The 14610-nt window shown below is 45.3% G+C and overlaps 1 protein-coding gene across 1 annotated transcript; it reads left to right on the top strand.

The window, feature by feature from the left end:
- Positions 1–7433: 7433 nt before the first annotated feature.
- On the top strand, positions 7434–9487 carry LOC100445550 (Fanconi anemia group E protein). Its single transcript, XM_009240811.4, has 2 exons — positions 7434–7671; positions 7962–9487. Exons 1-2 carry the CDS (start codon positions 7434–7436, stop codon positions 9320–9322), a joined length of 1599 nt encoding a protein of 532 aa, XP_009239086.3. The 3' UTR covers positions 9323–9487.
- The last annotated feature ends 5123 nt before the right edge of the window (positions 9488–14610 follow it).

Below are 14610 nucleotides of genomic sequence, written 5' to 3'. Positions count from 1 at the left end.
CCTTATCCCACTTAAATTTCATGGTCTGTAAATCACTCCTTTGCATCCCTCACCGTCCTTGCTCTGCACTTCAATTGGATAGACCATTTCCCAGATTAAATCACTCTACCTACTCCACCTGCACCTAATCAGCTGAATGCGGTTGAAGAAAACCACACAACCAGGCTGACAGGACACATTCTAAATGCATGATCACCAACCCTGGAAGGTCCCCACTGTTGCCGCCGTTGCTCCATTTAACGCTCTGCCCTGCTTTTCTCAACAACAATGTCATCTCTTTTTGGATATTCAAAACTCAAATCTCTCTCTACTTCCTCACTTTAAACAAATTTTGCTACATTTTGCTTAATAGAAGAGATCAGAGAACTTCTAAGCACACACCCAACATGAAATCTCTACCTGCATCTCTGCCTTTATACACTTGCTACACGCAACTCATTGTCTGTGCACCTACTTAATGCCCATCCCTTTGCTTGTGGACCTGCCAAAGACATCATTCCAGCAATTGTCCTCTATCCTTCAACATCAGACTTTTCACCTCTTCTAAATATCTCCAATTGCATATAAACACACTTCAATATCTCCCATCATTAAGAAAAACACCTTCCCTTGACTTCAGATCCCATTGCATTTCCCGGTTCCTCTTCATAGAAACACTCCTGGGCCCAGCACGGTAGCTCACGCTAGTAATCCCAGCACTTTGGGAGGCCAAGGTGGGCGGATCATGAGGTCAAGAGATCTAGACCATCCTGGCCAACATGGTGAAACTCTGGCTCTACTAAAAATACCAAAACTAGCTGGGCATGGTGGCATGTGCCTGTATTCCCAGCTACTTGGGAGGCTGAGGCAGGAGACTCACTTGAACCCAGGAGGCGGAAGTTGCAGTGAGCCGAGATCCTGCCACTAAACTCCAGCCTGGGCAACACAGCGAGACTCCATCTCAAAAACAAACAAATAAACAAAAAAAGAAATACTCCTCCACTTTTGGAGGCCGAGGCGGGCGGATCACGAGGTCAGGAGATCGAGACCACGGTGAAACCCCGTCTCTACTAAAAATACAAAAAAAAATTAGCCGGGCGTGGTGGCGGGCGCCTGTAGGCCCAGCTACTCGGGAGGCTGAGGCAGGAGAATGGCATCAACCCGGGAGGCGGAGCTTGCAGTGAGCCGAGATCCTGCCACTGCACTCCAGCCTGGGCAACAGAGTGAGACTCCATCTCAAAAAAAAAAAAAAAAATACTCCTCAAAAAAATTTTCTGTAATTGCCATCTCTATTTTCTCACCTCCTTTTCTCTCTTGACCCACACCAGTGAGGGCTCTTTTTCATCAGTACACTAAAATTGCTCTTGTCAAGGTCACAGTGCCCTCCACGTAGGCAACTCTTCTGGCTTTTTCTCAACTTCAAAGTCACAACTGATCACTTTCTTTCTTTGGCCGCCTGCATCCCTCTCAGCTCTTCTACTTCTATAGCCACTCTTTTCCAGTTTCCTTTTCTACTCTTAAAAATTTCTCAACCTCTAAACTTGGGAGTGTTCCTGGGCTCAACCATGGGACCTACTGTTTTCTCTTTATTAATTCACTGGAAGATCCCCTCCCACCCCATGGCTTTCTATTCCATGTGGACACTGTTTACTTTCACGTTTCTCTCCAGCCCCTGAACACCAGACTATAGAGTTAACTGCTGAATGGAAATCCACACACACTAACATGTCTACAATCAGAACTTTAAGTTCCCACCCAAACTCACTTCTCTCCCAGTTTTCCCCATATTATGAAAGGATGATTCGGAAGAGGAGCCAAGATGGCCGAATAGTAACAGCTCCGGTCTACAGCTCCCAGCGTGAGCGAGGCAGAAGACGGGTGATTTCTGCATTTCCATCTGAGGTACCGGGTTCATCTCACTAGGGAGTGCCAGACGGTGGGCACAGGACAGTGGGTGCAGCGCACCGTGCGCCAGCCGAAGCAGGGCGAGGCATTGCCTCACTCGGGAAGCACAAGGGGTCAGGGAGTTGCCTTTCCTGGTCAAGGAAAGGGGTGACAGACGGCACCTGGAAAATCGGGCCACTCCCACCCGAATACTGTGCTTTTCCAACGGGCTTAGGAAATGGCAAACCAGGAGATTATATCCCACACCTGGCTTGGAGGGTCCTACGCCCACGGAGTCTGAGATCAAACTGCAAGGTGGCAGCAAGGCTGGGGGAGGGGTGCCCGCCATTGCCCAGGCTTGCTTAGGTAAACAAAGCAGCCGGGAAGCTTGAACTGGGTGGAGCCCACCACAGCTCAAGGAGGCCTGCCTGCCTCTGTAGGCTCCACCTCTGGGGGCAGGGCACAGACAAACAAAAAGACAGCAGTAACCTCTGCAGACTTAAATGTCCCTGTCTGACAGCTTTGAGGAGAGCAGTGGTTCTCCCAGCATGCAGCTGGAGATCTGAGGACCAACAGACTGCCTCCTCAAGTTGGTCCCTGACCCCAACCCCCGAGCAGCCTAACTGGGAGGTATCCCCCAGTAGGGGCAGACTGACACCTCACACGGCCGGGTACTCCTCTGAGACAAAACTTCCAGAGGAACGATCAGACAGCAGCATTCGCAGATCACGAAAATCCGTGGTTCTGCAGACACCGCTACTGATACCCAGGCAAACAGGTCTGGAGTGGACCTCTAGCAAACTCCAACAGACCTGCAGCTGAGGGTCCTGTCTGTTAGAAGGAAAACTAACAAACAGAAAGGACATCCACACCAAAAACCCATCTGTACAACACCATAACCGAAAACTAAAAGTAGTTAAAACCACAAAGATGGTGAAAAAACAGAGCAGAAAAACTGGAAACTCTAAAAAGCAGAGCACCTCTCCTCCTCCAAAGGAATGCAGCTCCTCACCAGCAATGGAACAAAGCTGGACGGAGAATGACTTTGACGAGTTGAGAGAAGAAGTCTTCAGACGATCAAACTACTCCGAGCTACAGGAGGAAATTCAAACCAAAGGCAAAGAAGTTGAAAACTTTGAAAAAACTTTAGACGAATGTATAACTAGAATAACCAATACAGAGAAGTGCTTAAAGGACCTGATGGAGCTGAAAGCCAAGGCTCGAGATCTACATGAAGAATGCAGAAGCCTCAGGAGCCGATGTGACCAACTGGAAGAAAGGGTATCAGTGATGGAAGATGAAATGAATGAAATGAAGCGAGAAGGGAAGTTTAGAGAAAAAAGAATAAAAATAAACGAACAAAGACTCCAAGAAATATGGGACTATGTGAAAAGACCAAATCTACGTCTGATTGGTGTACCTGAAAGTGACAGGGAGAATGGAAACAACTTGGAAAACACTCTGCAGGATATTATCCAGGAGAACTTCCCCAATCTAGCAAGGCAGGCCAACATTCAGATTCAGGAAATACAGAGAACACCACAAAGATACTCCTCGAGAAGAGCAACTCCAAGACACATAATTGTCAGATTCACCAAAGTTGAAATGAAGGAAAAAATGTTAAGGGCAGCCAGAGAGAAAGGTCAGGTTACCCACAAAGGGAAGCCCATCAGACTAACAGCAGATCTCTCGGCAGAAACTCTACAAGCCAGAAGAGAGTGGGGGCCAATATTCAACATTCTTAAAGAAAAGAATCTTCAACCCAGAATTTCATATCCAGCCAAACTAAGCTTCATAACTGAAGGAGAAATAAAATACTTTACAGACAAGCAAATGCTGAGAGATTTTGTCACCACCAGGCCTGCCCTAAAAGAGCTCCTGAAGGAAGCACTAAACATGGAAAGGCACAACCGGTACCAGCTGCTGCAAAATCATGCCAAAATGTAAAGACCATCGAGACTAGGAAGAAACTGCATCAACTGACAAGCAAAATAACCGGCTAACATCATAATGACAGGATCAAATTCACACATAACAATATTAACTTTAAATGTAAATGGACTAAATGCTCCAATTAAAAGACACAGACTGGCAAATTGGATAAAGAGTCAAGACCCATCAGTGTGCTGTATTCAGGAAACCCATCTCACGTGCAGAGACACACATAGGCTCAAAATAAAAGGATGGAGGAAGATCTACCAAGCAAATGGACAACAAAAAAAGGCAGGGGTTGCAATCCTAGTCTGATAAAACAGACTTTAACCAAGAAAGATCAAAAGAGACAAAGAAGGCCATTACATAATGGTAAAGGGATCAATTCAACAAGAAGAGCTAACTATCCTAAATATATATGCACCCAATACAGGAGCACCCAGATTCATAAAGCAAGTCCTGAGTGACCTACAAAGAGACTTAGACTCCCACACAATAATAATGGGAGACTTTAACGCCCCAATGTCAACATTAGACAGATCAACGAGACAGAAAGTTAACAAAGATACCCAGGAATTCAACTCAGCTCTGCACCAAGCGGACCTAATAGACATCTACAGAACTCTCCACCCCAGATCAACAGAATATAGATTTTTTTCAGCACCACACCACACCTATTCCAAAACTGACGACATAGTTGGAAGTAAAGCTCTCCTCAGCAAATGTAAAAGAACAGAAATTATAACAAACTGCCTCTCAGACCACAGTGCAATCCAACTAGAACTCAGGATTAAGAAACTCACTCAAAACCACTCAACTACATGGAAACTGAACAACGTGCTCCTGAATGACTACTGGGTACATAACGAAATGAAGGCAGAAATAAAGATGTTCTTTGAAACCAACGAGAACAAAGACACAACGTACCAGAATCTCTGGGACACATTCAAAGCAGTGTGTAGAGGGAAATTTATAGCACTAAATGCCCACAAGAGAAAGCAGGAAAGATCCAAAATTGACACCCTAACATCACAATTAAAAGAACTAGAAAAGCAACAGCAAACACATTCAAAAGCTAGCAGAAGGCAAGAAATAACTAAAATCAGAGCAGAACTGAAGGAAATAGAGACAAAAAAAACCCTTCAAAAAATCAATGAATCCAGGAGCTGGTTTTTTGAAAAGATCAACAAAATTGACAGACCACTAGCAAGACTAATAAAGAAAAAAAGAGAAGAATCAAATAGACGCAATAAAAAATGATAAAGGGGATATCACCACTGATCTCACAGAAATACAAACTACCATCAGAGAATACTACAAACACCTCTACACAAATAAACTAAAAAATCTAGAAGAAATGGATAAATTCCTCGACACATACACTCTCCCAAGACTAAACCAGGAAGAAGTTACATCTCTGAATAGACCAATAACAAGAGCTGAAATTGTGGCAATAATCAATAGCTTTCCAACAAAAAGAGACTAGGACCAGATGGATTCACAGCCAAATTCTACCAGAGGTACAAAGAGGAGCTGGTACCATTCCTTCTGAAACTATTCCAATCAATAGAAAAAGAGGGAATCCTCCCTAACTCATTTGATGAGGCCAGCATCATCCTGATACCAAAGCCTGGCAGAGACACAACCAAAAAAGAGAATTTTAGACCAATATCCTTGATGAACATTGATGCAAAAATCCTCAATAAAATACTGGCAAACAGAATCCAGCAGCACATCAAAAAGCTTATCCACCATGATCAAGTAGGCTTCATCCCTGGGATGCAAGGCTGGTTCAACATATGCAAATCAATAAATGTAATCCAGCATATAAACAGAACCAAAGACAAAAACCGCATGATTATCTCAATAGATGCAGAAAAGGCCTTTGACAAAATTCAACAACCCTTCATGCTAAAAACTCTCAATAAATTAGGTATTGATGGGTCATATCTCAAAATAATAAGAGCTATCTATGACAAACCCACAGCCAATATCATACTGAATGGGCAAAAACTGGAAGCATTCCCTTTGAAAACAGGTACAAGACAGGGATGCCCCTTCTCACCACTCCTATTCAACATAGTGTTGGAAGTTCTGGCCAGGGCAATCAGGCAGAAGAAGGAAATAAAGGGTATTCAATTAGGAAAAGAGGAAGTCAAATTGTCCCTGTTTGCAGATGACATGATTGTATATCTAGAAAACCCCATTGTCTCAGCCCAAAATCTCCTCAAACTGATAAGCAACTTCAGCAAAGTCTCAGGATACAAAATCAATGCACAAAAATCACAAGCATTCTTATACACCAATAACAGACAAACAGAGAGCCAAATCATGAGTGAACTCCCATTCACAATTGCTTCAAAGAGAATAAAATACCTAGGAATCCAACTTACAAGGGATGTGAAGGACCTCTTCAAGGAGAACTATAAACCACAGCTCAATGAAATAAAAGAGGATACAAACAAATGGAAGAATATTCCATGCTCATGGGTAGGAAAAATCAATATCGTGAAAATGGCCATACTGCCCAAGGTAATTTATAGATTCAATGCCATCCCCATCAAGCTACCAATGACTTTCTTCATAGAATTGGAAAAAAGTACTTTAAAGTTCATATGGAACCAAAAAAGAGCCCGCATCACCAAGTCAATCCTAAGCCAAAAGAACAAAGCTGGAGGCATCATGCTACCTGACTTCAAACTATACTACAAGGCTACAGTAACCAAAACAGCATGGTACTGGTACCAAAACAGAGATATAGATCAATGGAACAGAAGAGAGGCCTCAGAAATAATGCCGCATATCTACAACTATCTGATTTTTGACAAACCTGACAAAAACAAGCAATGGGGAAAGGATTCCCTATTTAATAAATGGTGCTGGGAAAACTGGCTAGTCATATGCAGAAAGCTGAAACTGGATCCCTTCCTTATACCTTATACAAAAATTAATTCAAGATGGATTAAAGACTTAAACGTTAGACCTAAAACCATAAAAACCCTAGAAGAAAACCTAGGTATTACCATTCAGGACATAGGCATGGGCAAGGACTTCATGTCTAAAACACCAAAAGCAATGGCAACAAAAGCCAAAATTGACAAATGGGATCTAATTAAACTAAAGAGCTTCTGCACAGCAAAAGAAACTACCATCAGAGTGAACAGTCAACCTACAAAATGGGAGAAAACTTTCGCAACCTACTCATCTGACAAAGGGCTAATATCCAGAATCTACAATGAACTCAAACAAATTTACAAGAAAAAAACAAAACAACCCCATCAAAAGTGGGCGAAGGATATGAACAGACATTTCTCAAAGAAGAAATTTATGCAGCCAAAAGACACATGAAAAAATGCTCATCATCACTGGCCATCAGAGAAATGCAAATCAAAACCACAATGAGATACCATCTCACACCAGTTAGAATGGCGATCATTAAAAAGTCAGGAAAAGGGCTGTAGCTCCGGGCGGCCCGGCTTCTCTGGTCTCCCAACGCCGAGGAGAGCTTGTAACAGGCGCTGGAGCTGGCCCGCCGCCGTCGCCGCGTCAGGGACGGCGCTGGAGTCCTCCGTTCCCCTCAGCCTCTGAGCTGAGGCCCCACACCAGAGTAGGGGGAGGCGCGGCACCCGTGCCCCGGCATGGCGACACCGGACGCGGGGCTCCCTGGGGCTGAGGGCGTGGAGCCGGCGCCCTGGGCGCAGCTGGAGACCCCCGCCCGCCTCCTGCTGCAGGCGCTGCAGGCGGGGCCTGAGGGGGCGCGGCGCGGCCTGGGGGTGCTCCGGGCACTGGGCAGCCGCGGCTGGGAGCCCTTCGACTGGGGTCGCTTGCTCGAGGCCCTGTGCCGGGAGGAGCTGGTGGTGCAGGGGCCTGACGGCCGTCTGGAGCTGTAAGTCCTCGCCCGCGGCCCCTCAGCAAGTACGGGAGGCGGGGGGCTCTCGGGGGACCGAGGCACAGAGAGGTGAAATAAGCCCCTTCAGCGACGGCCTGCCGCGCACCCTATGAGCAGGGGCACCCTTCACTGAGCACTTGCTGTGTGCGGGACATCGAGGATCCGGAACTCGAGGCACACGCCTTCTGTTCGCTGTAAAGTATAGTGATGATAAGTGGAGGCAAATCCTTTTTGATCGCGTACTTCCATCTCTAAAAAACTGGACTCGTATGTCCAGTGAAACCACTGTTGCTGCGATTGCCCCGGATATGCCAGAGGAACCTGATGTCCTTGCTGATGGCCGTTCGGCCATCACTGCCAGAAAGTGGGCTCCTCTCTGTGCTGCAGATTGCCCAGCAGGACCTAGCCCCTGACCCCGATGCCTGGCTCCGTGCCCTGGGGGAATTGCTGCGAAGGAATCTGGGGGTGGGGACCTCCATGGAGGGAGCTTCTCCACTGTCTGAAAAATGCCAGAGACAGCTCCAAAGTCTGTGTAGGGGGCTGGGCCTGGGGGGCAGGAGGTTGAAATCCCCCCAGGCTCCAGACCCTGAAGAAGAGGAGAACAGGGACTCCCAGCAGCCTGGGAAACGCAGAAAGGACTCAGAGGAAGAGACTGCCAGTCCTGAGGGGAAGAGGGTCCCCAAAAGATTCCGGTGTTGGGAAGAGGAAGATCATGAGAAGGAGAGACCCGAACATAAGTCACTGGAATCCCTGGCAGATGGAGGAAGTGCATCTCCTATTAAGGACCAGCCTGTCATGGGAGCTAAGACTGGCGAGGACGGTTCGAGTCTGGAGGATGCTAAAGGTCTAGCTGAGAGTTTGGAGTTGCCCAAAGCTATCCAGGACCAGCTTCCCAGGCTGCAGCAGCTGCTGAAGACCTTGGAGGAGGGGTTAGAGGGATTGGAGGATGCCCCCCCAGTTGAGCTACAGCTTCTTCACGAATGTAGTCCCAGCCAGATGGACTTGCTATGTGCCCAGCTGCAGCTCCTCCAGCTCTCAGACCTCGGTCTCCTGCAGCTCTGCACCTGGCTGCTGGCCCTTTCACCTGACCTCAGCCTCAGCAATGCTACTATGCTGACCAGAAGCCTCTTTCTTGGACAGATCCTCTCCTTGACTTCCTCACTCTCCCACCTACTTACAACTGCCCTGACCTCATTCTGCACCAAATATACATACCCTGTCTGCAGCGCCCTCCTTGACCCTGTGCTCCAGGCCCCAGGCACAGGTCCTGCTCAAACAGAGTTACTGTGTTGCCTTGTGAAGGCGGAGTCCCTGGAGCCAGATGCACAAGTTCTAATGCTGGGACAGATCTTGGAGCTGCCCTGGAAGGAGGAAACTTTCTTGGTGTTGCAGTCACTCCTAGAGCGGCAGGTGGAGATGACCCCTGAGAAGTTCAGTGTCTTAATGGAGAAGCTCTGTAAAAAGGGGCAGGCAGCCACCACCTCCATGGCCTATGCCAAGCTCATGCTGACAGTGATGACCAAGTATCAGGCTAACATCACTGAGACCCAGAGGCTGGGCCTGGCTATGGCCCTAGAACCTAACAACACCTTCCTGAGGAAGTCCCTGAAGGCCGCCTTGAAACATTTGGGCCCCTGACCATCCACCAAGGGACCACCCTCTTGGTGCTCCATCACCAGCTTCCTGAAGGGCATTTCTTTCTTCACCACCTTGTCTTGAGCCCTAGCCTGAGGATAAAGGCTGAGCCTGGCCATCCCAGATTGCAACTGCCTCCCTGTTACAGGCTGCATAGGGCATATTGGCTTCCCAGCCAGCAGGGAGGCTCCTGGGCTAAGGGAGCTCAGCTATATTTTCTTCTTCATTTCTTTCGTTTTTGAGAGAAGGTATTGCTCTGTCATCCAGGCTGGAGTGCAGTGGTGCGATTGATCATGGCTCACTGCAACCTCTGCCTCCCAGGCTCGATCCTTCCATGTCAGCCTCCCAAGTAGCTGGGACTACATGCACATGACACTATGCCCAGCTAATTTTTTTATTTTGTAGATAATATGCTGGTCAGGGCTGCTCTTGAACTCCTGAGCTCAAGTGATCTTCCCGCCTTGGCACCCAAAGTGTTGAGATTTACAGGTGTGAGCCACCACACCAGGCCAGAGCTATATTTCCAAAGGCTGCTGGCCCCAGGCACACTCCTCATCAATTCTCAGGCTGCAGGGACAAACTTTCCGATAGGGCTCAGTAGGATCAAGCCGACCCAGAGTGGACATGGGATGCTCCAGGAGGTCTGGGGTACCAGTGGGCTCAGATGAAGCTCTTGTGCTCATGTATGTTATGACCTGTGTTTTTGTTTCTGACTTGAATAATTTATCAATGGTGTTGAATAAAAGCAAGTTCAATAATGAAAAAAAAAAAAGTCAGGAAACAACAGGTGCTGGAGAGGATGTGGAGAAATAGGAACACTTTTACACTGTTGGTGAGACTGTAAACTAGTTCAACCATTGTGGAAGTCAGTGTGGCGATTCCTCAGGGATCTAGAACTAGAAATACCGTTTGACCCAGCCAGCCCATTACTGGGTATATACCCAAAGGACTATAAATCCTGCTGCTATAAAGACACATGCACATGTATGTTTATTGCGGCACTATTCACAATTACAAAGACTTGGAACCAACCCAAATGTCCAACAATGATAGACTGGATTAAGAAAATGTGGCACATATACACCATGGAATACTATGCAGCCATAAAAAATGATGAGTTCATGTCCTTTGTAGGGACATGGATGAAATTGGAAATCATCATTCTCAGTAAACTATCGCAAGGACAAAAAACCAAACACCGCATATTCTCACTCATAGATGGGAATTGAACAATGAGAACACATGCACACAGGAAGGGGAACATCACACTCTGGGTACTGTTGTGGGGTGGGGGGAGGGGGGAAGGGATAGCATTAGGAGATATACCTAATGCTAAATGGCGAGTTAATGGGTGCAGTACACCAGCATGGCACATGTATACATATGTAACTAACTTGCACATTGTGCACATGTACCCTAAAACTTCAAGTATAATAGTAATAAATAAATAAATAAAAGGAAGGGATAATTCCATTATACCAGCTTCTCAAGCCAAAAACCTTGATGTTATCACAGGTAGGAATTGATTTCAGTTGAGATCAGAAAACCCAAATCACTTGAAAAATCATATTGCTTTTCTCAAGCAGTCTGTAAGTAGACAGTTCCTGGAATCTATTTTAGTGGCTCAAGAACATTAAGACTAAAGACTGTGTAATTATTTTGGCTTTCTCCTCATGGTTACAACATGGCTTCCATATTCAGTTGGGAGATGTAATTTTTAACTTGCCACCCCCAACAAATTCAGGATTCTACCAGTAAGGGGAAAAAAGAAGATGCATCTAGACGTATCTGCCATATTATCTTTAGCTCCTCTTTTTCCCGGGTACCTCGCATCCTATCGGTTAATAATCTGCACTCTACCTTCAAAATACATCCATCATTCAGTCATCTTCACTACCACATCCTTGTCTGAGCTACCATAAACTCTCACCTGGATTACTACTGCATTTTCACCTCCTAACTGGTCTCCCTGCTTCATTGTTTTTCACCCACTATTTATTCTTAACAAAGCAATCAAATGAAAAATAATTCTATTATGTCACCCCTTGGCCCAAAATGCTCCTATGGCTTCCCATCCCAGTCACAGTAAAAGCCAAAGTCCTTACTTTTTCTTTTTCTTTGTTTTTTTTTTTTTTTTTGAGACGGAGTCTTGCTCTGTCATCCAGGCTGGAGTGCAGTGGCACAATCTCGGCTCAATGCAACTTCCACCTCCTGGGTTCAGGCGATTCTCCTGCCTCAGCCTCCCCAGTCGCTGGGATCACAGGCACATACCGCAGCACCCAGCTGATTTTTGTATCTTTAGTAGAGACAAGGTTTCACCATGTTGACCAGGCTGGTCTTGAACCCCTGATCTCAGGTGATCCACCCGCCTCGGCCTCCCAAAATGCTGGGATTATAGGCATGAGCCACCACATCTGGCCCCTTACATTGTTTTAAAAGGCCCTGAATGATCTGTTGCTCCTGTTACCTTTGCAAATTCATCTTCTGCTAATCCCCTCTTGCCCAATCTACTTAAGCCACACTCACTTTCTTGCTGTTTTTCAAACATTCCAAGACTCTTTAACCTCAGAGCCTTTGCATCTGCCGAGTCTTCTGCCGGGAATGGTCTTCCTCTCATGGGGCCCATGTGATGTGCTCCCTCACTTCCTTCAGGTTTATGCTCAGGTACCACCTTATCACCCCACAGAAAATAGCAGTCTGCCTCCATCACCATCCCATTTCTTTGCTTTATCCTTTGTATCACTTTCCACTAGCCACAAATAAAATGTTTCTGTGATGGTTAGTGTATTGTCTGTCTCCACTAACTAAAATGTAAGCTGAATAAGAGCAGGGACTTAGTTTTTATTCACAGCTGAAATTTCCGGCATCAAGACAGTATTTGGCTCATAATAGCTACTCAATAAATATTTGTTGAATTTGAGTGAAATTTTTCCAATTCTCGATCAGAACTCACATATCTTTGGAGAAACTATGCACCATTCCTGCAGGGAAAAATTTTTTTTCCCCTTCCCACAATGGCAAGGGAAATCTTCCCATGAGGTCTAGATCAAACCAATCCTCTATCCTCCTCTGGATTAATGACTCTACTCACCACAGCCACTGGGAGAACTGAGGTCTGTGAAGTATATCCTGCCCTTCAGGGAATATAGCCCTTTTTCCAAAGCCTCTGCACTTACTATGTTTTCAGTGACTCAGGGAGTGCTTGAATAGATCAGAGCATCTGCATCTCTGCTGCCCAATCCCTGCTAATAACAAGACCTGAAATTATGGTCTATCATTGTAGCAAACCAGAGCTACCCTAGAGTATCCAATTTAGTACTTACAAGATCTAGTGTGAGGAAGTTATCATCAGTCTATACCTTCTATACCTGCAAGAATCTCATATATAGATATACACATACATATATATACATACAGTCATGCACTGTATTACACCATTTTGGTCAACGATGGACAGCATATATGATGGTGGTCCTATAAGATTATAATACCATATTTTTACTGTACCTTTTCTATGTTCAGATATGTTTTACCATTATGTTACAATTGTCTGCAGCACTCAGCACAATCATGTGCTGTACAGGTTTGTGGCCTAGGAGCAATGGTTTACCATATAACCTAGGTGTGTAGACTATACTATGTAGTATAGTCTAGTACTATCTAGTACACTCTATGATGTTCACACAACAACAAAATCACCTAATGACACATTTCACAGGATGCATCCCAATCATTAAGTGACACATGACTGTATAAACATACACATACACACACACTATGCATGCACACACACATACATTTATATTCCTTAAATTTATTTTTGATAGCTTCTCTGGTACTTACCCACACCAATGAATGGGGCATCTAGCCTTACCTTGGATAGGTCCTAAGTAGGAAATGCAATCAAATCCTCCTTAGTCAGTGCAGCCTCTACGTCTTCTGAGCTAGTACTGGAACATTACATGGAAGCCTTATTGTCCCAACACAGAAGCCCCCACTAGTAGGCCCACTAGCATTTAAACTGTCTTTCCACAGGCTCCTCTCTCTCCCCAAACCCCATTCCATCATCTCCATTCTACCACAGGAGGCCATCTTGTCTGTTTGATGCCCTGTAGTCAGGTCATTGGGAGGCTCAACAACATGTCTGCTCTACTCTCTGAAGCCCTAAAATGTGTTTAATGAGTGAGAGTTGTTAGGACAAGACTGATGGGTGATGGGAGACAGATTTAACAAGTCTATTCTCACATCGTGCTGGAAAACTTGTCTACCCCACACTCACTATCCTGGTGCTTGTCAAGTGACAGTTTTTACCATGGCTCTACAGAATGGTTTAGCAATTTAATTTTGCAGGAGAAAAAAGTTAATGATGCAAGAAAATGTTCAAAATGTGTTATTAAATGAAAAGAGCAGATTACAAAAGTACAGTATGCTCCCAGTGGCTCATATACATAGATATGTGGGATGATATAAATAAAAGTGCTCTTTCTCTGGGCGGTGGGCTTATGCGTTGACTTGTTCAGCTTTTCTCTGTGTGCCTATGCCCATGCACTTTTTAATGTCTTTCAATTTCTCTATAAAAGGCATTTATTATTTTTATAATCAGAAAAAAAAAAACTGCTAGAAGCATTTTTTTTCTCTTTAATTTTGTTCCCACTATGCATAATGGTAAGGAAAGAGCAAATAAAAAAATCAAGACTAAGTCCAGGTGCAGTGGCTCACACCTGTGGTCTCAGCACTTTGGGAGGTCAAGGTGGGAGAATCACTTGAGGCCAGGAGTTCAAAACCATCCTGGTCAACATAGTGAGAGCCCATCTCTACAAAAAAAAAAAAAAAAGATAAAAAATAAATAGAGAATAACAGATTTCCTCATATAACCAGGACTCTTGACTGCCAAGTGTCAGAAACCCAGTCAAATAAGCTTAATTGAAATCGCCCAGGCACAGCTGGACTAGAGGCTCGAAAAATGCTATTAAGGGTCTTAGGCCCTCCATCTCTCCTCTATGCCCATTCTCTTTGTTTGTTGCCTCCTTTCCTCCTACGATAAGCAACTTCTTCCAAATGGCTAGGGAGAATAGTTACATTGTCCTTAGAGCTTGCAATCCCAGTGGACTAGAGAATCTCCCAGAGTCCACATATCAAATCCCAGGAAAGACTCTGATGTGCCCTGCTTGGATCATGTGCCCATATGTGAACGCGGGACAGGAAGGAGAGTATTCTGATTGGCCAGGGCTCGGTCACCTGTCCTTGGGGCAACGGGAAAACAGAGTGGAACAGCCTGGTGCTAGTCCCAT

The sequence above is a fragment of the Pongo abelii genome, chromosome 4 (assembly GCF_028885655.2).
Source record: "Pongo abelii isolate AG06213 chromosome 4, NHGRI_mPonAbe1-v2.0_pri, whole genome shotgun sequence".
Taxonomy (NCBI): Eukaryota; Metazoa; Chordata; class Mammalia; order Primates; family Hominidae; genus Pongo; species Pongo abelii.
The sequence above is the reverse complement of the archived record's forward strand: the minus strand, read 5'-3'. Positions and strand labels throughout refer to the sequence as shown.